Here is a 27,334-nt window from a genome sequence, read left to right as displayed (position 1 = left end):
TCGTTGGTCAATTAATGCCAACTTATACATCAGAAGTCTTATTAAATGCTTCTTCCACTTCTAACTTATAGGAAGCTCAAAGAAAATATGTTTGATGATCACCAAACAGACATGTAAGAAGAAAATTTTACAGCATCGTTAGTTTGCAAAATCTACAATTATTTTCATTCCCACATGATTTCAACACATTGCAGATAAGGATATATATATATATATATATATATATATAAAGCACAATGAAGGCAAATAAATGGAAAAAATACCTGTATGCCCAACAAAAGTATGTGTACATTTGCTTCCTCTCCAAAGTTTTAAAGTTGTATCACTTGAACCTAAAATCGTGGTAGCATAAAAATGAACCCCATAAGTTCATAGTGAAAGACATTCGTAGTTGATAATGCATTCCAATCTGATGTAACCAATTCCAACTACCAACAAAATCTAAAACAATATCTAGCAGAACAGTCATCTACTGAATCATATTATACCTGTAACAAGCTCGCCTGAAGGTAGCTTTATGAGTGCTTGGATTGCTGCCTTATGAGCCTCCCAGGATTCTGAAGGTTGGCCACTTCTCCAACGTCTTAATGTGCTGTGGTGAAGGAGACATTAGATACTAACCGAAAATTATTGAGAAAAATGCATATACCTTTGTAAGCATAGATAATAATTCAAACCCAAAAAACGGCAATACACAAACAATAAAAGTAACATTCAAACAGTATGCAAATTTTTCATTAATGCCTCCATCATTTCATTAAAGCAAATGATGGACAAGATTTGATTCATTGGCCAATGACACACACAACATATATATATATATATACTGAAAATCATAAAATAAGAAGGCTAATTGATGAAAAAATCAATAATCAATTAAATGTTTCTCATTGGGTTCCCAATTTGCTACCAAAATGAAAAGGTAATATATACAATGATAAATAACAATTACAAACCCCAAGAAGCAAAAGGAACAAAACATGCACACATAACTAAGATTTTTGCCGTTTTCAGCTTTGGGTAAGTTATATTGTGAGCTGCTCTAGAACAATGCTAGAAAAAAATATAAATTCTATTCTCCAAAGTTCCTACTAACGAACTTGTAATCAAATGTACACAGATCTAATCATTCTAGAGAGGAGGGGATTTAAAGGAGATTAAAATTAATAAAATGGGAAGGAGGATGTACCAATCTAGGAATTGTAGGGAAGGCGAATCAGAAAATTAGGAGAGAGACACATACCTAGCCAAGCATTGTAGAGACTCGGATAAATGATTTGCTACAAAGGAGTTGGTTCTGCCATTGATCCGCATAAACTTCGTCATCAAACTCTTTTACAGAAAGTATCAAATTACTTCTTCTTGCTTATCAACAATACCACACATTTGTTTCTCACAATACTAACAAAAATAAAAAAACAAATTACTCTCTTACAACCCACTTTACTGTAGCTAACAACATACAAAAACACAAGAAAGTTTGGCTTCAAATGAATACCAATCCAGACATTTGTCAAATTGCAATCAAAACTCCAAGTGCAGAAAAACTTCCTAATACATCAATAAATACAATACGCCTTATGGGTTTTCTCCAAAATATCAATTTCTTGACAACAAACACATTGACAGCCAGTATTCTCCCCAAGCAATGATCCAGAAATAGATGCACAGCCACCAAGATTCTCCCCAATTAGTAGAACATTTTGCATGCTTATTCCAGTCACCTATACACATGAAGAATAAGCACACAAGGACAATCCAGCTCAATGGCCTTTTCGTGTCCACCATTGCAGTTAGGTCTAAAAAAAAAAATACGACTTTAGAAGAAAAGTGAAACGTAACTATGCAGTCACCTATAGGCAGGAAGTATAAGCATACACTAAGGCATTTAATGATCTTTTCGTTTCCGCCCATATGCCCTGACAGGTCTAATCTTACCTGTTTCATCAGACACAACAGCATAATTAAATTAACATAATCAATCAAATGCACAGTACAAGTAGCTCAAGAAGATGGGAAGTGTAGACGAAGTACATACCATCACCGGTCCCGCAATCGGGAGCATGCGCACGCGGGCGTCGCGATCTCCGCAAAGCCTCCACCGGCTCAATGTCCTCAGCCGGTATCTGCTCAATCTGTACAGCCTCTCCGTGGGCGGTTTGAGATGGAGCTGACATGGTGGGGTCTACATGCACTAGAGGTGGGGTGGGCATGCCTGGTGTGGGGACAAATATGCATCCACCATCATGGGCAGATCCACTGAAAACTGGGGGCGACATACGAGGAGGGCCCTCAAAGTCCGTGCTAGCACCATGGGATGTAGTGTAAGCTGGAACAGTGCCCTGATGATCGACGCTATGGGATGGCCCAGCACCATCGCCAGGCGTGCATCGCGGTGTCCTGCCGTCGTCATCAGACAGTACCCAATCAGTGCCAAGCCATGCCTCTTCTACACCCTCCTCATTCCCTTCCTCGTAGATGGGAGCCGACTCGGTCGTACGGCTGCGACCAGCTTGACCACCTCCACGATGTCCACCCCCACGAGACCCACCATGTTGCCCGCCACGAACTGGGGCCTGTCTATCAATGTCAACTGCTTCTGCAAGCGCATTCGCCAATTTAAGTCGGCCTAGCTCCTCCACAAGCTCTAGTGTAAATGTAAGGTCAGTGTGCATGTCAAAACCTTCATCGCACCTCGGTATAGAATTATCGTCCGAACCTACAAAACAAGGGCGTCATAAAAGCAAGAACGCAAGTATGATGCAAAACTTGGATAAATCTGTTCCAAAATCAAAAGAAAAAGTAGCAAACATAGCTAATGAAATCCTTATATTACTTATAATTATGAAGCATCTTTAAAAAGACAGTGTATAAAAATAGGGGTTGGCCCCCCCTGTGCAAGAATTTATAGTTCCAACCCAACACTCAGGAGGTTGTATGTTTCCTGTTATGTTTATCGCTACGCAATCTAAACATTGAGATAATACTTCTAAAAAACACGTATAGTTGGTTGTACATAAGTTCAATCTTAGCATAAGTGAAAATATCAGAATTTCACTTCTGTATCTAGGCTTCACGAGATTTACAACTCCATTAATATCACATTGCAATCAGGACACATATTTTGAAGTTATTATTTCCTAACGTACACGCCCAAATCAAATGAATTGAAAATATCAAACGCAAGCTTCAAGTTTCAATTAAGGGAAGTACCAAAAACTTAGAACATATATCATACTTGAATCTAGTATAAATGCACATCTCCTTGCTGCATACTTGCAAGATTTTAAATGACCTTTAAGCTGTTGGGAATTGCATTCTACCAACAGTTTAGTAAGGGACTTCCCAATCCTAGAGGTAATATCTATCAAGGAATATGTAATACATTAATCAGTCCTGGAGGAAAGGCTATCTAAACTATCATGAAATGCGAATTTATCACTACTACACAGAGTTGCACCGTCCATTTTAAAGTACAAGCCAACCAAAAAAAAAAAAAAATAAACAAAAAATAAAATAAAATACAATAAAACCCAACCCAACCTACCCTTTTTAAAAGTTGAATGTAATTATATGAACAAAGGTGTGGTCATCATTAGTCATTGCCCATTAACCATTCCTCATGCAAACAAATTGGATCAAGACAAATTCAGTTTGTTATGAACAACTTAAATCATGCAGTATTTTGACTTTAAAACATAATGACATGTCATGCAGTATTTTTTCACTTTAAAACAAAATGACAGAGAAACTTATAGAGATGTAACAACAATAATTATTGTGGACTTCAAAATATGCATGATAAATCTGCTGAGGATATTTAATCCAACAATGGTTTCATCCATAAAATAGGAATTGTTGCCTCACCATGAGTTCCCAATACGCAGACTCTGGTGTTATGTACCGCCTTGTGTGGCGATTGTACCACATCATGTACTCAACGAGATACGTATCATCATCGTCTAGGAGATCGGACCCGCGAACTACATTCACTCGGTTGGCCCATTGCCGAATAAAGGGATCATGTTCTACCTCCCAGTTCTTCTCCCATTTACCCTGAAGGGATATCTTGTGAAGGGTAGTCGACGTATCCACGACACTTGGAACTGGTTGCTTCATCCTAAACTGACGGAGGACTCGCTCAGGATGATGCCACTCCACTATCCAAAAGAATATCAACGGCACCTCGGCCCTCCAAATATGCTGCCCAGCAGTGCAATACGCAGGTAGGGAGCCTAGCTTATGCGTGTACGGCTCCCATACAATCTGCATAAGTAGATTATGTTTGTGATAGTGAGACATCATACTAATTTAACATTATGTTTGTGATATGTAATATGCAAAGCATGGAATTTCTAGCTTCTAGTCGTACACAAAATCTTCAGGGATTATTGGGCAGAAACTAAAAGAACAACAAAATTGACCTGCAAAAAATATTAAAAGATCTAGGTTGTTCATGTCCACCATTTTCAGCCCCATGTTCATATGCTGGACAGGGTTCAAAGCTAACTGACACCATCAAATACTAGGGTTTTCAATCTGAACCAAACTTAGAGGAGGGTACTACAGCATCCTTATGGCTGTAAGATGAATCCAAGTTGATGATTTCGCAAAATCTTTTTATCGTAATAGAAATATTGTGCTACATTAATTGCATTAGTCATTAACAATGTTTCAATGAATGAGAACAAAATGACTATTATAAGGTTTACTGAAGACATTGCATTTCAAGTACCACTTTATATTGCAAGAAATGGAAGCTATGTAAATTATTACATGGTATAATCCTCATCAAATACTGTTATTATATTTCTATGTAAATATATATTTCTTATAAATTTTAGTGTTGGAAATTACGTAAGCCTTTTAGTTATCTCAAACTAATCATGTCAATGTCTAAAATTACATTCCTCTTGAAGAATATGGTGATCAGCATATTTTGCACGCTTCTAAAATTATATGAATAAAGTACTCGTTAATAATCCATAGCTTTTAATAATTTTAGGACTATTAAGGCAGCTAAAGTGGGGACAACTTAAGGAGTTGCATGCTGCAATTAAATTGTGCTCTCCAACTTTGGTGCAAGGAGCACGAACTAACTTTTCATTTAGGTCAACAACAAGAGGTAATGTGTCAAGCGTCTTTATGTTTTCTCATATATCACTGATTAACAATTATTTGTTTCTTTAAACTTAGGCCATTGTTTTCCAAGAAGACAATCGAGGCTGTGCATATTCAAAATATACCACTTGAATACGTAAATCGAAGTCAAACAGTATTCTACTAGACTGTAAAAATATAACCTTCAATTCAGCAAAGGTAATTTATAACGTACAATGTAACAATGTTTTTTGCATCACAATAACAATGTTTGTAATCCTGGATACCCCTATGTTAGAAGAAGAAATACTAAATTGTCTACTTATTAGGCAGAGCAATAACTATGGTTTTAAGCTCATAACATTTTATTAATTAATTACAAGTGATTTCACAAGCTTAATTACAAACCGTACAAGCTTAAATTACAAACCACCTGCAGCACCAGTGGCACCAATGAATTGTAAAGAGCTTAGATTCACATTGACTACCTATGAAAACACCATCAACTAGAACATCCCAAACAGATGTTTAGATAACATAAAAGTTTATATTAACCTTAGATGGTCACTTAATACTAAATATTGCTATGTTCTGTCACAGGGGTAGTGAAATGCATAAACTCCAAACATTAGTAAGTTTTTGAAGGCAAAGCAACAATTGAGACTATCTTCGGTGCTCACTCTGGCATCATAAACAACCCCAAATCTCACAAAGGGTTTAACCTATACCCTGGACTCTCGAGTTCCTAGTGGGGGGGCACTAATGGCTTTGTATTTTGGAAATTTCACAGTGTGGACCCAAGCAATGACAACCATCCAGCATTGGACAAGGACAAGCTATGGCAATGGCTTAGCCTATGGTCACTCTATGACATTCAAGTCAGAGTAACTCCATCCTTTAGTTTGCTTAATTTCAAATTTCAATGAAAGCCAGAGAAGTGATCATGTGTTTTACGGGCCAATGATCAATAATGTCATCATTCCCTCTGTTTCTGTACTTAGGCCAAAAATGCAAACTTGGGTTATATTTTTGCTCTCATGTCATGATTACACAATAATTAGATAAAATTTTCGTAGTTTAACATTTGCAGCTTTCCCAACGTTCTAAATTTAAAGAATTTTATCATTTTATGAGATTTAACAGCCAACTATATTACAACAGTGAAGAGAAGCTCTAACTCAGCAAATTTAATTCAACGAAAATCTGGAATATAATTGTGGTAATATCTAAGTCAACCACCAAAACTATAGCGAATCCAGAAGGTGTGAAATATTAATAAGCTTCAACAGTTCTAAAAAAAATTTCTATTTTAAAGCTTTAATATTGAAGTATAACAACTATCAAAGATTCAAACTCTCTCTAAAAGAATTATGAGCACAAGTCTGGGCTAACCTGTTGAGCAAGACTCCAAAACGCATGTAAAGAAGCAGAAAGTGCAAAAACAACGAAGAAGACAGTGAAGCAGAATTCACGCAAGGATTAGGGAAAGAAAAAAATTTGGACCATTTCTCGATTTATGCGTGTCATCCTTGCGCAGGGGCCATGCGTTTTGAAAATATCATTTGTATTCTAATATGCCTTGATTCCCTTGTTCTGAAAAGACCCATATTTGTCAAGTTTATAGTTAGAAATTTGTTGTTTAGAATTTAATTGATATCTTCTGCGTTTACAATCATTCGCCTTATATAAAGTCTTAAGAAATATTGTTTTGAAATTTTTTAGTTCATTTTCATAGCAGGCTAAAAGTTCTATTTTCTCATGTTAAGTAGGTTGAAACGGTGTATAATAACATAATCAGAAAATGAACACAAACTTTTGATTCAGTTAGTAGCTGGAAAGAATTTAAAGATGTCATCGTCAGTTTCGAAGATGCATCATTAAAATCAAATGAATTACTTGAGCACACAAATACAACCAAAGACAAATCTGATCATCTTTGGTATACTATTAGGTAAATTCATTTCTCATTGAATTATAACCAATTACATAATCCAATATGTGCGTCTTCTCTTCATTGCATCAGCTTAATGACATTTGTAACAATTGGTGGAGTTTTTGTTTTTTGGTTGCAACACAAGTTTGAACTCACTGCCTTGCACTAAACGAAGACTTCATGCTCAATGTTTTGCGCATGTTGCACATGCTTCAAACATCTTGGAAAAGGGACAATTTATTCTGTGTTTTTTTTTTTTTTCCGTGTAAATCACAAACGTTTCCGTACATAATGAAGAATATAGCCAAATTCTACTTTATATATATATGACTAAATTTATATATAACCCATTGATTTAACCCAACTTAACCTGAGTCATGTTAGTTGGGTTGCATTGGAAAAAACCCTTCAATCCAACCCAATTTGGAAAAAACCCTTTGATTTAACATTCAAGAATTTTTTACTTTTGTTTTACTTTATGTAAGGACGAGCAAGTATTCATGCAGGTGCTACAAATGGAAGTTCTAATGTGAAGTACTTCACGATGGACATTCCAATTGAGTTAAATGATGGGATGGAAATCCAAGTATCAAACAAAATGATTGGATGGTATTATGAAATCAACTCATTCCTACAACAATCCAAGAATTCAAAATAAAATAAAATTGAGGGAAACGAAAATAAAAGCATGTGCGGTGCATTTGAGGAAAACGTGCTCGGCCCGTAGTTATAAGAATTGAGGGAAACGTGGTCATAAGAATTCAAACTAAATTAACCGAATACCTGCTCGGCCCGTACTATAGCCAGTGACGCCCGGTACGCAGCAAGGACGTGTGTGGCATGCTCTGCGGTGCATTTTGGCCCGCTCCACCTACCAAACATGAGATGTCGACAAATGCTCATTACTGAACCTTACATTTAACAAACTTTGCTTTTATATTTCACATCCATATACTAAGCATTGATAAGTTTCTTTCGTTTGTTAGTTTGGCATATTTTTAATTATATGAAAGAGACAAATAACGAGAACTCAATGAACGTACCTAATGGCAAGGGGCCCTGAGTGCACTGGCGGTAGAGGCGGCCTCACAACAGGGCATAATTGTGGGAACCTTGAATAGGCCCATAGCTGCACCAACAAGAGTGCTCCTCCAATCTGCATCGCATCCTTCTTCGATGCACCACAAAGTTGCCTATACAGCCAGGCCAATGCTGCACTACCCCAGCTATACCGTCTCGCATTGCTGACTGGGTTGAGCAACTGCAGAGGCAGCAGTGAGACCCGGTCCGCAGACCTGTCCATGAACAAGAGGGCCCCCATCCGTACAAGTAGGTGGTAGCGGGCATATTGCTGCACGACTTCGTCAGCAGCGTCCACAACTAAGGGAGCGGCAAACTGTGCATCAAGCCAGGTGTATCTTATCCTCGCCCCAGCAAGGGTAGACTTGTTTGAGTTTGGTATCGGGGGTGGAGGTTTATGGCCCAACAACTGTTTGCACAGCTCACTCCATTTGTAGTCTGTCTTCCCAGTGACAGGCAACCCATCCACCGGAAGCCCCAGCATCACCTCCATATCTTGCAAGGTGATACCCATTTCTCCATGGGGTAAGTGGAACGTGTGCGTCTCCGGACGCCACCGCTCAACCAACGCCGTGATCAAGGCGTGGTCGACCTCCATATCAGGAACCTTGAATAAACCAGTCAACCCTGCTGCATCTATGTGTTGTATGATACGTGGATCTAACCCACCCTGTGGCAATACACATTTACGGCGTCGAACCTTTATCATGCCAGGCGCCTCCTGCACACGGACGAGTATTCTGTTAGGAGATTAAACATGAGGTAATTATAAAACAAACATGTATTAATAATACTACTACATACCTCGTCAGCGGCGCACCTCCAAAGTGGACTTGACCGATGATTCGGCTGCTGGGCCAACTGGGTATCCACATCGGGTCCAGGCCGCACTCTATCTAGTGCCTGCATATCTGACATGGCAGCAAATACATTGTTAGCAATTTTCTAACAAGTAAACCACATTTAATATAAAATAAAAGCATAGATTCAGTAAGACATTATATTTTGAGCACAAGATTTTCAACATCACTTCTTAAATAAATAAGAACTTGCCATAAAAAAAATTATTTCAGAACTATTTAAATCACTTCTTAAAGCTTCGGATAATTATTAATTAACTATTTATGAAAATATAAGTTATAACACCACTCGATTTGCCAAAACCCCTCATCAAAACCCCAAGCACATTTAAACTCATTAATGAGAAAATCATCATTGCAGCATATAAAAGACAACAAAATTCTCATCTTCATTAGTAAATTTACTACTTCCTTAAGTTTCAACAAAATAATCAAAATCCCACACAAAACGCAACCTAACATTAACCAACGTCAGAAAATATTTCAGAGGGAGAGGACCGTACCTGTAATCAGTGGCGGCGGGAACCAACGACGACTGATGGAGACTCGAGGAAGAGTGGGGAAGCCTGATCGCAGAGCGAGAGAGACAGAGTGTGGAGAGAGAGTGATGGCAGAGAGCGAGGGAAAGAGAGTGTACAGAGAGAGCGAGTGACTGAATAGCGTTGTGAGACGTTAGGGTCCTATTGATTCAAACCGCTGAACATAACTCGATTTCCAGTTTCCCGAGTTATGGCCGTCTACACAAACATTTCTTTATTGGGGAAAATTCGAAAGGTCAGACTAACTCGACTATAATAATATCGAGTTATTCATTAAAACTCGATTTCTCTATTGTCGAGTTACAAAAGAGGGGCAATTCCCTATTTAGTTTCAGAAAGAGGGCAAACGAATGTTTAATTTCCCAAAAAAGGGTATTTGCCCATTTTCTCCCCTCTTTTACTATCCAAACTCCAGTCCTCAAGGCCTCAGTCACTCTATCACATTCATCATAATCTGTTCTCACCCCAGCCGGCACTGAAAATGAGATTGTGCAATAGATATATCAATAAGTTTACGAACACAGCTTTTACCACGACTTTGTGCACTCTGTAAGTAATAAAAACTGATATTTATAATGATATCATTGTCACCTTAACCTTCATTGACAATAATTACCATGACTTTGTGCATTGTCAATAATCACAAATAGACTCTGTGAGTGATGGAAAATGATATTTAGAATGATATCATTGTCACCTTAACCGTCATTGACAATAATATTGCTTCTCATTCTTACATTACGAGGTTGCTGTTCTTAAATATTTCTATGCAGGTTCCTAGGCCAAAGCCATTATTGATCACCTCCAAGGCTGTGATAATTAATAAGTTGAAAACTGATCCCGTATTTAATGACCAACATTCCCCGATTTCCAGGGAATGTAACGTCCTAATTTCAAACGAATTAAACAAAGATGTATATGTCTTTGTTACCTCTAGAAGTTTAGAAGCCAATGTTGACCCATCACATGTGTTCTATCAAGCGCACATCAAACAAGAAATTGGGATAAACCTTTCTTCACGTTATAACCAGTAGTTTTATAGGGCCCATTTGGTACATAAACTTAAATACATGTTTTTAATTTTTAAACAATATTACACGTATTTTTACACACTTTTTTACCCACACGTATTTCCAAAAAAACTGAAAGATGTTGTTTAAATACATGTATCAAATGGGCCCTTAATGTTCCGAGAATGTAGGCTATTTTGATGATATCGAGAGAGGGAAATTTTTTTTTTTTTTTTTTTTTTTTTTTTTTTTTTTTTTTTTTTTTTTTTTTTTTGAGGAACAAGAGGGAAAAGTTTAGAAAGCAATATAAAGAATCATCAAAAATAAAATATTTGCAAGAGAAACATGGGATTTATGTCGAGTGTACATGTGTGAGTAAAATTTCATATTAAATAATAAAGAAAAATAAGTGTTAATTGAGTTATAAAATTCTTAATTAAATAAATATATTTAAATATTTTCTTTTCATGTTAATCGTTTGGTAGCAACATGTAATAATCCAATATGTGAGTATCAATATTTTGTTGATGTTTGATTTTTTTTTTCTTCTTATTTTGAGAAAGGCTTAGTGCTTTCTTCTTCATTTATTAATGAGATACTAGTCGCAAACCCATACATATAATTATTTCATGAGAGTATAATTTAAATTTTCAATATTAAATAGTGCATTTGTTATTTATAAGTGTTTTCTATATTTATAAGTTTTATGTAATGGAACATATAATATATTTGCATTCAACAAAAACACATAGTGATATATATGAAAAACATAATTTAAAAAAAAAAATTTAATTACAGAATTATAATATTGTTTTATATAAATGGAGAAGATGTTATAAAAAATTCTTTTATTTTAAATATACCATAATCGGTTGACTAATTTGAATATATCCAAGAATACTAAAAAAAAAAAGTATACCTCAATTTCATAGAACACATGTAACATATTACATTAAGTTTAAGTCATTACATAAGTTTAGAATTGTAGCATTTTTTTTTTCTTTCCAAATATAAGTATATTGCCTATATTATTGGAACTTGAATTTATAGGTAATTTTTTGAATATTTATTATTTTATTACCTTTTTTATGGCTCATATATAGGGATGGTAATGGGGCGGGATGGGTCCAAATGATGGAGTTTTCACCCCTATCCCGCATAATTTTGTCTTACCCCATTCTCATCCCGGCCCACAAGACAGGAAAAATTTTCTTGCCTCATCCCCGTCCCTTAGGGCTTCACGAAGCCTCACCCTATCTCGTACGTAAAACTCTACTTTTTGTTAATTTGCCCACAACTATTACAATTATTTTTAATAAAACCTATTTCTTTAATAAAAATATACTTGAAATTACAAATAAACTTATTCCATCAAATCAAACTAATTTTTGGCAAAAATTGAATAATATTACTAAAGTGTTTAAGAAGACAATATCACAACAAAAACAAAATTTTCATAATACAAAATCAATAATTTAGTAGTATATAAATTTGTTTATAATAAAGACAAAAGAAAATGTTAAAATTGGTACTTCATTTCCAACCTTGCTAGAGAAAAAAGAGAGGCAAAAGCCTTGTTGGGTAGAATAAAATAAGCTGATGATATGTTTGTTTAAATAGTAGAGTTTTAGGGTATGCAAAATTTATAATTTAACTATTATCAATGTGAGGCGGGGCGGGTTGGTTCTAAATGGTCTAAACCCATTCCCGCCCCGTGGTGCAGGGCTAAAATCTCACCCCATCCGCGCCCCACCATCTTTGCAGGGCGGGGAAACCCCACATGGGGTGGGATTTACGTTGAGTGTACATGTGTGAAATCCCATATTAAATAATGATGACAAATAAGTGTTAATTGAGTTATAAAATTCTTAATTAAATAAATATATTTAAATATTTTCTTTTCATGTTAATGGTTTGGTAGCAACATGTAATAATCCAATATGTGAGTATCAATATTTTGTTGATGTTTGATTTTTTTTTTCTTATTTTGAGAAAGGCTTGGTGTTTTCTTCCTCATTTATTAATGAGATACTAGTCGCAAACCCATACATATAATTATTTCATGAGAGTATAATTTAAATTTTCAATATTAAATAGTGCATTTGTTATTTATAAGTGTTTTCTATATTTATAAGTTTTATGTAATGGAACATATAATATATTTGCATTCAACAAAAACACATAGTGATATATATGAAAAACATAATTTAAAAAAAAATTTTAATTACAGAATTATAATATTGCTTTATATAAATGGAGAAGATGTTATAAAAAATTATTTTATTTTGGATATACCATAATCGGTTGACTAATTTGAATATATCCAAGAATATTTTAAAAAAAAATGTATACCTCAATTTCATAGAACACATGTAACATGTTACATTAAGTTTAAGCCATTACATAAGTTTAGAATTGTAGCATTTGTTTTCTTTCCAAATATAAGTATAATGCCTATATTATTGGAACTTGAATTTTAAGGTAATTTTTTGAATATTTATTATTTTATTACCTTTTTTATGGCCCATATATAGGGATGCTAATGGGGTGGGGCAGGTCCGAAGGATGGGGTTTTCACCCCTGCCTCTCATAGTTTTTTCTTATACCATTCTTGTCCTACCCTGCATGACGGAAAAAATTTTCTTGCCCCATCCTCGCCTCTTGGGGCTTCACGAAGCCTCACCCCCATCTCGTAAAACTTTACTTCTTGTTAATAATAAAGACAAAAGAAAATGTTAAAATTGGTACCTCATTTCCAACCTTGGTAGAGAAAAAAGAGAGGCAGAAAGCCTTATTGGGTAGAATAAAATAAGCTGACGATATGTTTGTTTAAATAATAGGGTTTTAGGGTATGAAAAATTTATAATTTAACCATTATCAATGCGAGGCGGGGCGGGTTAGATCTAAAAAGTTTAAACCCATCCCCGCCCCGTGGTGCAGGGCTAAAATCTCATCCCATCCCTGCCCCACCATCTTTGCAAGGCGGGTGAAGCGAGGTGGGGCGAGTCAAGCGAGACGGGGCAAAATTGCCATCCCTACCCATATATCTAATTTTAAATATTTATTTTGTTGTATTTTTCAGCCAGAAACTAAATAAAAATTTGAAAAAGGCAACTTATAAAAAGAATTAATTTAAGGTCTAATTAGTCCAAAATGGACCAATTGAACTGAAATGAACCAAATGGATCAAAGTGGACTGAATTGGATTGAAATAAACCAAGTGGACTGACTTTGGCCAAAATGGACCAAAGTGGACTAAATTAGATTGAATGGACCAAAGTGAACTGAATGCTATGAGGATATGACTTAATAGGATTGTTACAACAATAAATTGTACGATTCAATTATATATAGATTAGTCATTAGTGCCTTTGGATTAACTTATTAGTTTATTAGTCTATTTGTTGAAAGTTTGCCACACTACAAACTTCGGAAATAGAAAGAAGTTGAAGTAATCAACATTTGATGGAGAAGTATTTCGATAGTTTCCTTCAAAAAGTCTGCCATTATCTCTTTTTGTTGAATGACTCTTTCAGAATATATTTTCATGATTGTGTTGTTCGCATGATGAGTCATGACCACTTCTGTAACACGCTTTATTTACCAATTTTGAACTTCTTGCATGAAAGTGCATATTATTATGAATTTGTTTGTACGTTTGGACCCCTTAAACCAGATTATTCAACCTAATGTATTAACCAAGTGATTACTTAAATTAATTATTCAGATTTAGGTTAAACGCAAATAAATCATGTCATGCAAAGATGCGGAAAAGTAAATAACACACGATATGATGACCTAAGAAAACCGATAAAACGAACCGTTTCAAAGTAAAAACCTAGAGAGGATTTGACCTAGCAATCCTCAAGATAAAGTAAATCTACTATAAGATAATTGAAGTTTTTATAATCAAATTTAACCCTAAATCTATTGCTACCTCCAATAGTAACTTACTGACACAACACGTGCAAGTTTTGAATCTACGGACTCATTCTCTTCTTGGAATCACACCAACACAAGCACCCTTACTTATGATTTTGAGATCCCACTCAAAAGTTTCAGATCACTATCAGTAGTTAATCTTGTATGCAGCAACTTTTACAACACCGGATCTTGAGATTCTTCAAGGAATATTATTAGTAGAAGACTTTAGAGAGCTTTGGATACAAAAACCCTAGATCTACAATTAGAGGCACAAGATGCACTCTTTTCTCTCTAAGAGTATTGAAAACATAGTTAGGGTTTTCCTTCATATGCTAGAAGTATTTCACTTGAAACCCAAAACGTTTAAGAAGAGTTAGGGCTGAAATAGAATTCTACAGAAATTTCATGTCTATGATTTTCGATCGGTTGGATCTAATTTTCGATCAATCAGTTTTTACTGAATTTGAACTTTCCTTTCTACAGCTTGAATTTTCTTGTGTTCTGATTTGTAACACTTTAAGCATTGTCTAATAAACATTACAGACTCTAAGATCTATATCTAGATAAGTTTGTGCTTATGGTTTGCTAATTATTCTAAACTTTTAAAACCTAACAGAGCTTAAAAATTTTCAAAAGCAACAAAAAAAAAAAAAAAAACCTCAGTCAAACCAAAATCAAGAAACAATTATTAAGAGTTTTGTAACTTAATTAATTAGCATCTTTAAGTATTTTTAATGGAAATATCTATGATTTAAATGCCTCCATCCTCAACTATTGATGTATTAAAAAAAAAAAAATCAAGAGACAATTGTGAGAGAATTCTGGGATTAAAAACCCTAGAATGAAAGAAGGGTGAAGAGGGGAGACAGCCTAGAGAGACTAAATAAATTTGTTTTGCGATGTTTACCACATTGAAATATCAACTGATAGATCCATTTATAAACATTATTTGCAATTAGAATTTTAATCGAAGATGCCATCTCTTTGTCTGACATGTTTATATGTGCGATTGTGCGAATTCAGTTAACGTGCCGCCGAAAGTACGTATGTTTATATGGAGAGCATTCTCAAACTGCCTACCAACCCAGGATATAACCTTCATTGGCGACGAGTAAGGGTGGATCCTAAATGTGAGCTAGCTTTGCTGTCAACCGACCAAAACAGTAAGTCATATTGTGGGAGTGTTCATTTGCACGGAACGTATGGGCTATGTTCAAAGGCAGAACACAGAAATGCCACAATATGGCCACCGACTTTTTCCTCTTGTTTCAACAGATGCAAATCAAACTATGTAGGGAATTTAACCAAAATTCCCAACCTATGAGGAACAAAATAAATAGAGAAAACACACGTCAAAGAAAAATAATCACACGCACAAGACAATATTTACGTGGTTCGGCAATTTGCCTACGTCCATGGAGTTGCAGGGATTTCACTATGATCAGGGAAAATACAATAGTGCACAAGAACACTCTCAAGAAACCCAAATCCCAATTACACCCTAGCACTCTCTCACAGAAAAAAATAAGAATAGAAGCTGACTGCCTCTCTTTTCTCTATTTCCTCTCATGTGGCTCCTTACTAGGTTAATTAGAATTTCTCTCTAATCTCACACAGCTACACTTGCTTCTTAAACATTATATATATATATATATATATGTCAAAAGTCGGCTGAAGTGGGATTCCCTTTTCAACTAGGATTCTATCAACTTATGTGGACTTGGGCTTGACAATTCAAGTCACACATACAGCCCATTTCAACAAATCTCCACCTTGGCTTGAATTGATCAAGCTACACGAGCAAACTCCTCCATCAGCTCCACCTTAGCCCTTAAGGGCTCACAAGCTGCAAACATTAGCCACAATCCTCCATAACATAGTCTCTTATCCCTGCAACTCATCCTCTTGTCCTCAAGCTAGAAGACCAATTGAAGCTGCGCACAGCTTCAACTTCTCAATAGTGACACCCTTAGTCAACATGTCTGCTGGGTTCTTAGATCCACAAATCTTCTCAAGCATTACCAGCTTATCTTCAACAAGGTAACAGATAAAGTGGTATTTTGTTTGTATGTGCTTCGACTTTGAATGAAAAGCCGAATTCTTGGCAAGAAAGATTGCACTCTGACTGTCACTGTGTAGAATGCCCATCTCCTGCTTCTTACCCAATTCATCTAAGAAACCATGTAGCCAAATCATCTCCTTTCCAGCTTCAGTTGCTGCAACATACTCAGCTTCTGTAGTAGACAAAGTAACAATCTTCTGTAGATTTGAAGCCCATGATATAGCTGTACCACCCAGAGTAAAAACAAACCCAGTAGTACTCTTTCTACTATCAATATCACCAGGAAAATCAGCATCTACATAACCCTGCAGTTTCAAACTTGCACCTGTGAAGTAAAGACATGTATCTGATGAACCCTTCAGATATCTCAAAATCCACTTGACTGCCTCCCAATGCTGCTTTCCAAGCCTACTCATGAATCTGCTTACAACTCCCACTGCATGTGCAATGTCTGGCCTTGTACACACCATAGCATACATCAAGCTGCCAATAGCTGAGGCATAAGGCACCTTGCTCATATGGTCCCTTTCTTCTTCTATCTTCGGTGATTGTTCTTTGCTTAGCTTGAAATGACTACCCAAGGGTGTGCTCACTGGTTTAGCTTCATTCATGTTGAACCTGCTGAGAACTTTCTTCACATACTCTGACTGTGAAAGCTTCAATGTACCATTAGTCTTGTCTCTAATGATTCTCATACCAAGGATTTGCTTTGCAGCTCCCAAATCCTTCATTGCAAACTGTTTGGACAATTGCTTCTTCAGATTATTAATCTCCTCAATGCTAAACCCTACAATAAGCATATCATCCACATACAATAGTAATATGATGTAAGAATTGTCAAAAGACTTAACATAGCAACAGTGATCAGCTTCACATCTCTTGAACCCAATCCTGTGCATAAAACTGTCAAATTTCTTGTACCATTGTCTAGGAGCTTGTTTTAGGCCATACAAGCTCTTTCTCAGTTTGCATGCTAAATTCTCTTGTCCTTGAGCAATGAACCCTTCTGGCTGAATCATGTAAAGATCTTCCTCCAAGTCACCATGAAGGAATGCTGTCTTCACATCTAACTGCTCAAGATGTAAGTTTTCTGCAGCCACCATTCCCAGTACTAGTCTGATTGTTGACATCTTCACAACTGGAGAAAATATCTCTGTGTAGTCAATGCCTTCCTTCTACTGAAACCCTTTAACAACTAATCTGGCCTTGTAACGTTTGCTACCATCATGCTCATTCTTTATTCTGTATACCCACTTGTTGTGCAAAGCCTTCTTTCCTACTGGCAATTCAGTTAGTTCCCATGTTTGATTCCCCAACAAGGAATCCATCTCATCCTTCATGGCTAACTCCCACTTGCTTGAGTTTTCATCTTGCAAGGCTTCATCATAACACTCTGGCTCACCACCATCAGTCAACAGGAGATAATTTAAAGTGGGTGAATAACGCTGTGGAGGTCTAATGTTCCTGGAAGATCTGCGGACTTCAGCTACAGGTGTACTCAGATCTACTTGTGAATTTACATTCTCTTTATCTTCTTCACCCCTTTTCTGGACAATACCTTCAGTCAATTCATCTAAGTTGACAAACTCAGATTTCTTTTGATTTATCTCTGTAACATCTGACACTACAGTTGACCTGTCCTTGTACATAACCTGTTCATTAAATATCACATTTCTACTTCTGATGATTTTCCTGTTTTGTTCATCCCAAAACCTATAGCCAAATTTCTCATCACCATAGCCAATGAAAAAACATATTTTAGACTTTGCATCAAGTTTACTACGAGCATCAGAATCAATATGAACATAAGAAACACAACCAAAAACTTTTAAGTGTGAAAACTTTACCTCTTTACCGCTCCAAACCTCCCCAGGAAGTCTGAACTCCATGGGAACTGAAGGTCCTCGGTTTATCAGGTAAGCTGCAGTGCTAACAGCATCAGCCCAAAAAGTTTTTGGTAGTCCAGCATGCAACCTCATACTCCTAGCACGCTCATTGAGAGTTCTGTTCATGCGTTCAGCCACACCATTCTGTTGTGGTGTCCCAGGAATGGTCTTCTCCATCCTAATTCCCTGTGCAGCACAATACTCACTGAACCCTCCATCTATGTACTCTCCTCCATTATCTGACCTCAAACATTTTACTTTCAAACCTGTTTCTGTCTCAACCATGGCCTTCCACTTCTTAAAGGTTTCAAATACATCTGATTTATTTTTCAGAAAATAAACCCATACCTTTCTACTTGAGTCATCAATGAAAGTGATGTAGTACCTTGAACCTCCAAGGGATGCAACCGGAGAAGGCCCCCACAAATCAGTGTGTACTAACTCCAATTTTCCAGCCTTCGGTGTCCTGCCAGTTTTCAAGAAGCTCACCTTTTTCTGCTTTCCTAAGATGCAACTTTCACACATGTCAAAATCAATGGACTTCAATTCTGGTAATTTTCCTTTTGACAGCAGCATCTTCATCCCTTTCTCACTCATGTGACCAAGTCTTCGGTGCCATAGGCTTGTATAAGTACTTGCATCAGCAACTGCAATTGTGTCTCTTGGACTTGAGGTCATGTACAGAGTACCAGTTTTCTTTCCACGAGCCAATACCCTAGCTCCCTTTGTAACCTTCCAAGTACCACCAACAAATAGTATTGCATGTCCTTCATCATCAAGTTGTCCAACAGAAATCAGATTCCTCCTCAGGTCAGGAATATGTCGAATCTTCTCCAGTAACCAAACAGACCCATTGGGCAACAATATTCGAACATCTCCCATACCCACAACATCCAAGGCTGAACCATCAGCCAAATACACCTTACCAAAATCACCTGCAACATAATTCTGTATGATTTCTCGGTGTGGAGTGGTATGAAATGAAGCTCCTGAATCCAAAACCCAATCATCAAGTGGACTGTCTACTGCAAGAAGTAATGCATCCTGTACCTCTTCTGTTACAGCATTAGCAGAATCATCTTCATTCTTCTTCTTAGGACTTTTGCATTGATTCCTAAAGTGACCTGTTTTCCCACAATTCCAGCATTGTACTTGTTGGCCTGATCTAGATTTACTTCTGTTCCGATTAGAATTTCTGGATTTTGATCTGCCCCGATTTGAATTTCTGTTATTACCTCTGCCTCTTGTCTCAAGGTTTAGGGCAGAACCAGATCCTGAGGTTTCACCTGCATCTCTTCTGCGAATCTCCTCAGCCAGAATTAAATCTCGTATATCATTGTACTTGAGTTTTTCCTTTCCTGTAGAATTGCTTACTGCCATCCTCATTGCCTCCCAACTATTTGGCAAAGAAGCCAAGACGATCCGAGCACGAATCTCATCATCAAAATCAATTTCTACAGACGACAATTGATTTGTGATAGTATTAAATTCATTCAGATGTTGTGCTACTGATGCATTCTCTGCCATCTTCAGATTGAACAGTTTCTTCATCAAGTGCACCTTATTGTTTGCTGACGGCTTTTCATACATACCAGACAAAGCTTTCATCAGATCTGCTGTGGTCTTCTCCTTTACAACATTGTGTGCAACAGACCTAGACAGAGTTAACCTGATAACTCCTAGTACCTGTCTGTCAAGAAGAGCCCATTCCTCAGCCTTCATAGCCTCAGGTTTTTCCCCTAGAAGTGGTTGATGCAATTTCCTCCCATAAAGGTAATCCTCAATCTGCATCCTCCAATACGCGAAGTCTATGCCATCAAACTTTTCTATTCCAGACGCCTTTCCTGCTTCCTCTGCCATTGCTCCCACTCAAACCTAACCCTAGGCTCTGATACCAGTTGTAGGGAATTTAACCAAAATTCCCAACCTATGAGGAACAAAATAAATAGAGAAAACACACGTCAAAGAAAAATAATCACACGCACAAGACAATATTTACGTGGTTCGGCAATTTGCCTACGTCCACGGAGTTGCAGGGATTTCACTATGATCAGGGAAAATACAATAGTGCACAAGAACACTCTCAAGAAACCCAAATCCCAATTACACCCTAGCACTCTCTCACAGAAAAAAATAAGAATAGAAGCTGACTGCCTCTCTTTTCTCTATTTCCTCTCATGTGGCTCCTTACTAGGTTAATTAGAATTTCTCTCTAATCTCACACAGCTACACTTGCTTCTTAAACATTATATATATATATATATATATATGTCAAAAGTCGGCTGAAGTGGGATTCCCTTTTCAACTAGGATTCTATCAACTTATGTGGACTTGGGCTTGACAATTCAAGTCACACATACAGCCCATTTCAACAAACTATGCCAGCAAGAATTAGAGAAGTGAGTCGTGCGTGGGCAATCTAGAACGCAAGGAATAAATTTTATTTCGAGCAGTTTCAAACCCATCCGAAGGTGATTCTTGAGGGTGCTAGTGGGTTGTTTAAGGAATATCAAAGGCTTATGAATGCACATAGTCTATCCTGATGTAATCTCTTCTTTGGGTTCTCTGTAGTTCATTTACTTGAACAGTTGAACCCCCTATCTTGGCTCTTTGCCTTGCTTTGTATACTGTTTCTTATATTAATAAAACTTTCTATCGTTGATCTCAAAAAAAAGAAAAAAAGAAAAAGGTCTTGCTTCTCAGAATTATAAGTGCCTTCATTCTTGGCATGAGAAAGAAAAATCCAATTCATGAATATATGTTTTCCAAATTCGTGAAATCCAACCTAGAACTGGAGGACGGAGCTTAATTACAAGGTTGTCCCCACCACTGTGATCACCCTCCGCATCAATCTAGCTAATGCTACACACACACCTCGTTATTTTATTGTCGCTTATGATAGTCAGATTAAGTAGCTCTCTCTTCTTTTTTCTTGGTCATACGACAGTACAACACTGTGCTTCTCAACGCCATAAAGAGACAAGACCCAGCCTCTTGTCTACGTCTTTTGCTTGGAATTTAACCATTTTTATCAATAATTTAAAGAAATATTTTCTAAGGGGAAATGAGGGAAAATGGGCGCAGTGACAACCTCTATCATTACACCAAGAAAAGAGAAAACAAGGACAATTAGGAAAAATAAAGGGTAGACGTACTAATAGGCAATAGTGCTACAACTTGATACAAAGATCAAATTCTTTGAAGCATGTCTTGATAAATTTTATTCTATATATCTCAATGCCTTCCCCTTAAGAAAGTCTAATCACAACTTACACAACTTTTTTCATAATTTATTGAAGTGACATATGAGTAGCGGGTTATAAAATTGATGTCGAAACTAGGTCCATATATCTATCATTCGCAACTTATTACTTTAATAAGATAAGAAAAAAAAAAAAAGTGTCTCTAATAAAGTTGATGCCTTCCCCTTTTGTGTTGCCTCTTCCTAGTTCTTCCAAACTTCTCAGTCACAATGTTTCCAACAACAACTCCAATTACAAGTCCACTACCATATCCCATCATGATTATTTTCCAGTCAAATTCAATGTGAAACCATGAGTCTTGCTCTTCTTCAATGCTTTCAGTGGGTAGAGGTGAAGGCTCAAGATCTTCACATTTCTTTGACAATGGACTTCCACACAATCCTGAATTTTCGTCGAAAGAACTATTATCAAATGTATCAAACTGTTTACCATGCGGTATAGGCCCTGTAAGTTGGTTATGTGAGACATTGAAGGATTCAAGGAAAGTAAGTTGTGTTAGTTGCCAAGGTATCTGCCCTAAAAGCTTATTTTGAGAAAGGTCAAGTGATTCCAATGTTGTCAAGTTTCCCAAAGAAATTGGGATATGACCAATGAGATTATTGTTGGAAAGGTTAAGCAATTGGAACCCATTTAGATCCCCAATAAATTCTGGAATCTTTCCATTGAATGTGTTGCTTGAAAGATCAATAGCTACAAAGACTTCCAATATCTTTGGATATATTGTCTCCTTACCTTTGTTTATTATTGTCATCGAGTAAGGGTAATATTCAGGCACATTATAACCCGCCAGCAATACAATTGTAGATGCTTGCATATATGTGAAGCTATTTGCATCAACTTTCTCCATACTCTTACGATTTCTGAAGTATTCAAATGGCAACTTACCTGTAAGTTTATTGTCAGAGAGATCAAGAATGTGCAATTTTGGAAATGCAAACATGGTTGTAGGACTCCCCACTACATCATAGAATCCATTATGTCGTAGAATAAGTACCCTTAGTTTTGGAAGAGTACCCAGCCAAGAGGGAAAAACATCATTGAGCCGATTGCTTCCAAGATTTAGAATCTCTAGCATTTCACAATTTGATAATGATCTTGGTAGAACCCCCTCGAACTGATTTTGGCTCAAGTCAATCATCTTCACTCTACTTCCCTTTGCACATAATTGAGGAATCGTCCCATGAAAACCATTGCCTCGAAGATTCAATATACTCAAAGTGTTGCTGACGTTGCACAAACAATGAGGAAGTATGCCTCTGAACTTGTTATTTGACAAATCAAGGGAATAAAGAGAACTAAGGTTACAAATCCATGGTGAAATTTCTCCTTCAAGCAAGTTGTTTGCAACGGAATAAACAAAGATGGATGGCAGTGGAATTGGGGGTAGTGCTTGTATCTTGTTGAAGCTAAGATCCAAAATATGTAGTTGAGGCCATGGAAAATTGACTAGATGCTGGCCAAAGCCTATTAAAAAGTTGTGAGACAAGTTCAGATACATCAAAGTTTCTTTACTTGTGTCCCACACCCAATTGGGTACTTGGCCATGAATATTATTATAGGATAGGTCTAGCCCTTGCAATCGGTCTTGGTTTTTTAAGAAATCTGGGAAATGGCTCAAGTTGCATGAACCCAATGCTAAAACCTCAAACTTATTATGAGTAACATTGGTATTGGTTTTGGTGAGGAATGATATATTGTTAAGTGATAAAACCAATTTGGTTAAACTTTTGATCTTAAGAAACATGTCGAGAGTGAGTGTGCCACTCAAATTGTTTGAGTAAAAATTAAGCTCTTCAACTTTCTCAAGTTCAAAAATTGAGTTTGGAATTGGGCCTTGTAATTTATTGAACGGAAGGCTAAACACAGTCAACTGAGTTAGATTGGAAAGCCAAGAAACCTTCTAATAAGGCTATGGGAAAGCTTTAGAAATGTGAGTTGTGTAAGATTAGCAAAGACAGATGGAAATGGTCCTGTTAACTGACTGTATGAGAAATCCAAATAATTCAAGGAAACAAGATTTGATAATGAGTTGAGAGCTTCAAAGCAATAAGTTGAGTAAGGTTACCAAGGGAAGGTGGAATGCGACCAAAGAAATTACAACTCCCAATCGAGAGTATATTCAAGGACTCAAGGTTTCCAATTGAAGTTGGTAGTTCCCCAGAAAAATTAGTACGCTGGAGCCATAAAATTCTAAGAGGGCTGCTAGAGTAGAATTCAGGCAAATAGCCCATGAGATCTTGGTTTTCACTCACCCTGAGATTCTCTAGCTTCGGTAGCTTAAAAACTCCAACAGGAAAATCTCCATGCAATCTGCAACCAATCAAATGGAGTGTTGTCAAGCCCGAGAGATTCGAAAAGATTTCAGGCATTGGAGATGATGTTTGAACGTAACTGAGACGTAAATCTGTCAGGCTGGTTAAGTTTTGAACTAAACCTTTTAGACTTACGAGATGTAACATAGAATTATATGACAGATCAAGGGATGTTAACTTGGAAAGTTCTGAAAATTGTGATGGAATTTGGCCAGAAAAAGATGAATTGGATAGGTTGAGATATGTCAACCTAGAAAGTTGGCTCAATTCTGACGGGATGCGGGAGAAGCTAAAGTAGTTAGAAGCAAGATTAAGCCTTTGAAGATAAACAAGACTAAAGAGGCTGTTGTTGGAGGACAAAGAACCATAGAGACAGCTGCTACTGAGGTCAAGGCCAATCACATGACCTGTGTTCTTGTCGCACTCAACACCATCCCACAAGCAGCAATCTTTGTCCACCCCTTCCATTTTCCAAGATTCAATCTTAGGATAAGCAAAAGGATCATTACAATCATTCACGTTCCTTGGAAAGCTTTCTTTGAATTGCAACAAGGCATAGCTCTCATCATCATGGCAGAGAGGCTGACTAGAAGCAGAACAGTTTGTGGCAATTGCATGCAACAGTGAAAGTAAAAAAAGCAAGCGTATGGACATCAAGTAACAGAAGAATGATGCCATTAGAATGTATCTTTAACAACTAAGAATTTGCACACCCAAGTATGCAAGGAGGTGAAACTATATTGCTTATATAGACATGAATTGAATCCTTGATGTATCAAACTGTATCAAGACAGTGGCCTTGAATGGACCCAATCCCTTGTCTTGTCTACACTGGGAATCTCTTTAGAATCAAAGTCGTCACCGTAAATTCAAGGATATTGGATGAGAATTAAAATAATTCGCCGTTCGAACCAAGCTAGAATTAGGTCTTTGAGGGAAAAAAAGAAAAAGAAAAAGTCATACACTCGTATCTCACAGTTGAAATGGAATCACCAAATGGAATCATTGAAATCTATTTTGTCATTTTTTTGTGAAACATGATTGCATTAGAAGACCTAGCTAATGGTTGGAACGACACAATTATTTAATATATATTTTTAATATAATTTACTTAATGGATGATAAATAGAGAATACTACCGAGTACAGACCTATTAGATTTTAGTAATATACATGTGCGGTGAAAAGACACATCAGTAACCAACTTCTTATTTGAAGGAATTTAGAAAATAAATCAACATTAGAATTAAGGGGTAGCCTAATAAATCAACATCAGTATCCTAATAAAGCTCTAGGTTTCCCTCAAAAGGTTTAATTAGGTGTAGACTAAATGAATTCTCTATGTTATTTGTGAGTGGATTGTCTCTTAGGATTACTTGACCAACATGATTGACGGTATGTCTTTAATTTTTGATAAATTACACAAACCTCACTGTTAAGATTTCACAAAATGACATTAAGTATCTGTTTGGATACGGATGAAAACCCAGCATTTTGCGTTTCATTTTTTTTTTTTTTTTTGAGAAGAGCGCCACAAGTGGGATTATGCACCATTCAGTGGGTCCCATGCACTGGTCAGTGGGTCCTGTGCACTGTTCACGGAACCCACAAATCTCTTTTTTTACCAAAACTTTCATTAAAAATGGGTCCCACTGTACTATTCATACATTTAAAAATTATACAGTGTTTTTAATTTTCAGCAAAATAAGCTGTATCCAAACAGACCCTAACTCTCAAATTATATATCAAGGAAACATCAGCCCTGCCCTTGCGGTTTGTGACAAACCTAACATATTAGTCATGATTCTCTAATGACGTTAGTAACTTGAACCGAATAAATATTATTTTTGTTATAACCGTGATCACAAATAACTGTTCTACAAACGAACGCATGATAAACAGCAACAAACCAACCTATAATAGAAAAATTCCTATGCCCAAAACTTCAAAACCCCATACCTTCACCCAAATTAAAAGACCCACCAACCACATCCATCACAAAAATCGCTATCATGGGTGATGGGTGGTTAAATTTCTCTAGAACTTTGGTTGAAATAATTGTATTCTTTGTTGATTGTTTTGGATTCTGCAGAAGCATGAGGGCAAAGTGTTTCTATAATTTTCACATCCTTTTAATTTCTTCATAATTTCTGACATATAAAACGTGCAGTGGTTTGAATATGAGGCTTTTTTTCCCCCTCAGTCACTCACATGTATTTTTTTTTTTTTTTGGGTGTGTTTGCATGCATAACCATGGGGAAAATGGGCATTTGTCCTTAATTTACAAACTATGCAGCAAAATATTCCTGTTTTGAAACTATTTAGCAAAATGTCTCTGTTTTTGAAACTCGATTTTAACAAAATCAAGTTTTGTATAAAACTCAATATCTTCACAATCGAGTTCTATGTATATTTTAAAGTGGAATTCGACATTAGCAATGTCAAGTTTCACTTAAATTTCCAAAAAAAATTAAGTGGCAAAATATTCATAAAACTCGACATTGCTAATGTCGAGTTTTATCTGTAACTCGATTTTGTTAAAATCAAGTCTTAAAAACAGGAGCATTTTGCTAAATAATTTCAAAACAGGAGCATTTTGCTAAATAATTTCAAAACAGAAGTATTTTGTTGCATAAATTGTAAATTAGGGACAAATGAACATTTTTTCGATAACAATGTATTATGCATAACCATGGTCCCAATATGTTATAATCTCAAGTGTGAAGAAAATACACATAAATTAGTTAGCAAGAAAATTTAAGTGCAGATTATGGTAACCAATCCCAAATTGGTCAGACAATCCCAATGAACTCACCATATCCAATGCACAAGTCCTTAACAATTCAAGATCCCACAATTCGTCCTCCCTGCTCTATTATCATCAAGGACATTTTCCAGTTTGAGCAATGTGATAGACACAACAATTTTCACAATTTTTTTTTCATAATATTTGAGCTAATAAGATTTTACCGGTTCTTACTTGGATTCACCATTGACATTAATTTTTTTATTTATCTATTATCAACAGTTTACCATCTAGTTCACTCACTTCCCCCTCTACTCTACTGGCAATATGAAATTTAAAATAAATAAACAAATATAAATTAAAAAAGAAAATTTTATAATTTTTTGGGTTGTGGCCATTTGACACCATAATAATGTGAATCTTTAACAACTAAGCACTCTTCAGTCTTGAGTATGAAAGGGAGTGAAACTATATTGTTGGACTTTGTGGAGCCTAGTTGTATTTGATTCGGATTATGGCCCGATCCAAAATAATATTGTTACAGTTTTTAATAGGAGATTTTTTAAGACTTAGTTTATGAAGCGAAAGCTTAGCCCATTGTGAATCCTGTGTGCAAAACA

The 27,334-nt window shown here is 36.4% G+C and overlaps 2 protein-coding genes and 1 pseudogene across 2 annotated transcripts; all 3 read right to left on the bottom strand.

Moving 5' to 3' along the window:
- Positions 1 to 1,485: 1,485 nt before the first annotated feature.
- On the bottom strand, positions 1,486 to 8,753 carry LOC126719204 (serine/threonine-protein phosphatase 7 long form homolog). The gene is made up of 8 exons (XM_050421783.1): positions 8,077 to 8,753; positions 7,817 to 7,904; positions 3,868 to 4,266; positions 2,770 to 2,779; positions 2,229 to 2,719; positions 2,039 to 2,185; positions 1,843 to 1,938; positions 1,486 to 1,724 (listed from the first exon to the last, which is right to left on the bottom strand). The coding sequence occupies exons 1-8, from the start codon at positions 8,709 to 8,711 to the stop codon at positions 1,560 to 1,562; spliced, it is 2,031 nt and encodes a 676-aa protein (XP_050277740.1). The 5' UTR covers positions 8,712 to 8,753; the 3' UTR covers positions 1,486 to 1,559.
- Positions 6,592 to 6,702, bottom strand: LOC126720160 (U6 spliceosomal RNA; annotated as a pseudogene).
- Positions 8,754 to 21,799: 13,046 nt separating the features above from the next.
- On the bottom strand, positions 21,800 to 24,647 carry LOC126719203 (receptor-like protein 43). The gene is made up of 2 exons (XM_050421782.1): positions 23,723 to 24,647; positions 21,800 to 23,121 (listed from the first exon to the last, which is right to left on the bottom strand). Exons 1-2 carry the CDS (start codon positions 24,645 to 24,647, stop codon positions 21,800 to 21,802), a joined length of 2,247 nt encoding a protein of 748 aa, XP_050277739.1.
- Positions 24,648 to 27,334: the final 2,687 nt, after the last annotated feature.

The sequence above is a fragment of the Quercus robur genome, chromosome 3 (genome assembly GCF_932294415.1).
Source record: "Quercus robur chromosome 3, dhQueRobu3.1, whole genome shotgun sequence".
In the NCBI taxonomy this organism is placed as follows: Eukaryota; Viridiplantae; Streptophyta; class Magnoliopsida; order Fagales; family Fagaceae; genus Quercus; species Quercus robur.
Note: the sequence above shows the minus strand (reverse complement) of the source record. Positions and strands in the feature narration are given on the sequence as shown.

What these genes read in the sequence shown, in the direction of transcription:
- LOC126719204 (XM_050421783.1), bottom strand. Translation starts at nt 8,711, where the DNA reads ATGGAGGTCGACCACGCCTTGATCACGGCGTTGGTTGAGCGGTGGCGT. An exon ending in TCAGGGCCCCTTGCCATTAG is followed by an intron (nt 7,905 to 8,076) that starts GTACGTTCATTG and finishes CATGTTTGGTAG; the next exon opens with GTGGAGCGGGCCAAAATGCA. An exon ending in ATGATGGTGGATGCATATTT is followed by an intron (nt 2,186 to 2,228) that starts GTCCCCACACCA and finishes TAGTGCATGTAG; the next exon opens with ACCCCACCATGTCAGCTCCA.
- LOC126719203 (XM_050421782.1), bottom strand. Translation starts at nt 24,647, where the DNA reads ATGGCATCATTCTTCTGTTACTTGATGTCCATACGCTTGCTTTTTTTA. An exon ending in TCGCATTCCACCTTCCCTTG is followed by an intron (nt 23,122 to 23,722) that starts GTAACCTTACTC and finishes ACTTTTTAATAG; the next exon opens with GCTTTGGCCAGCATCTAGTC.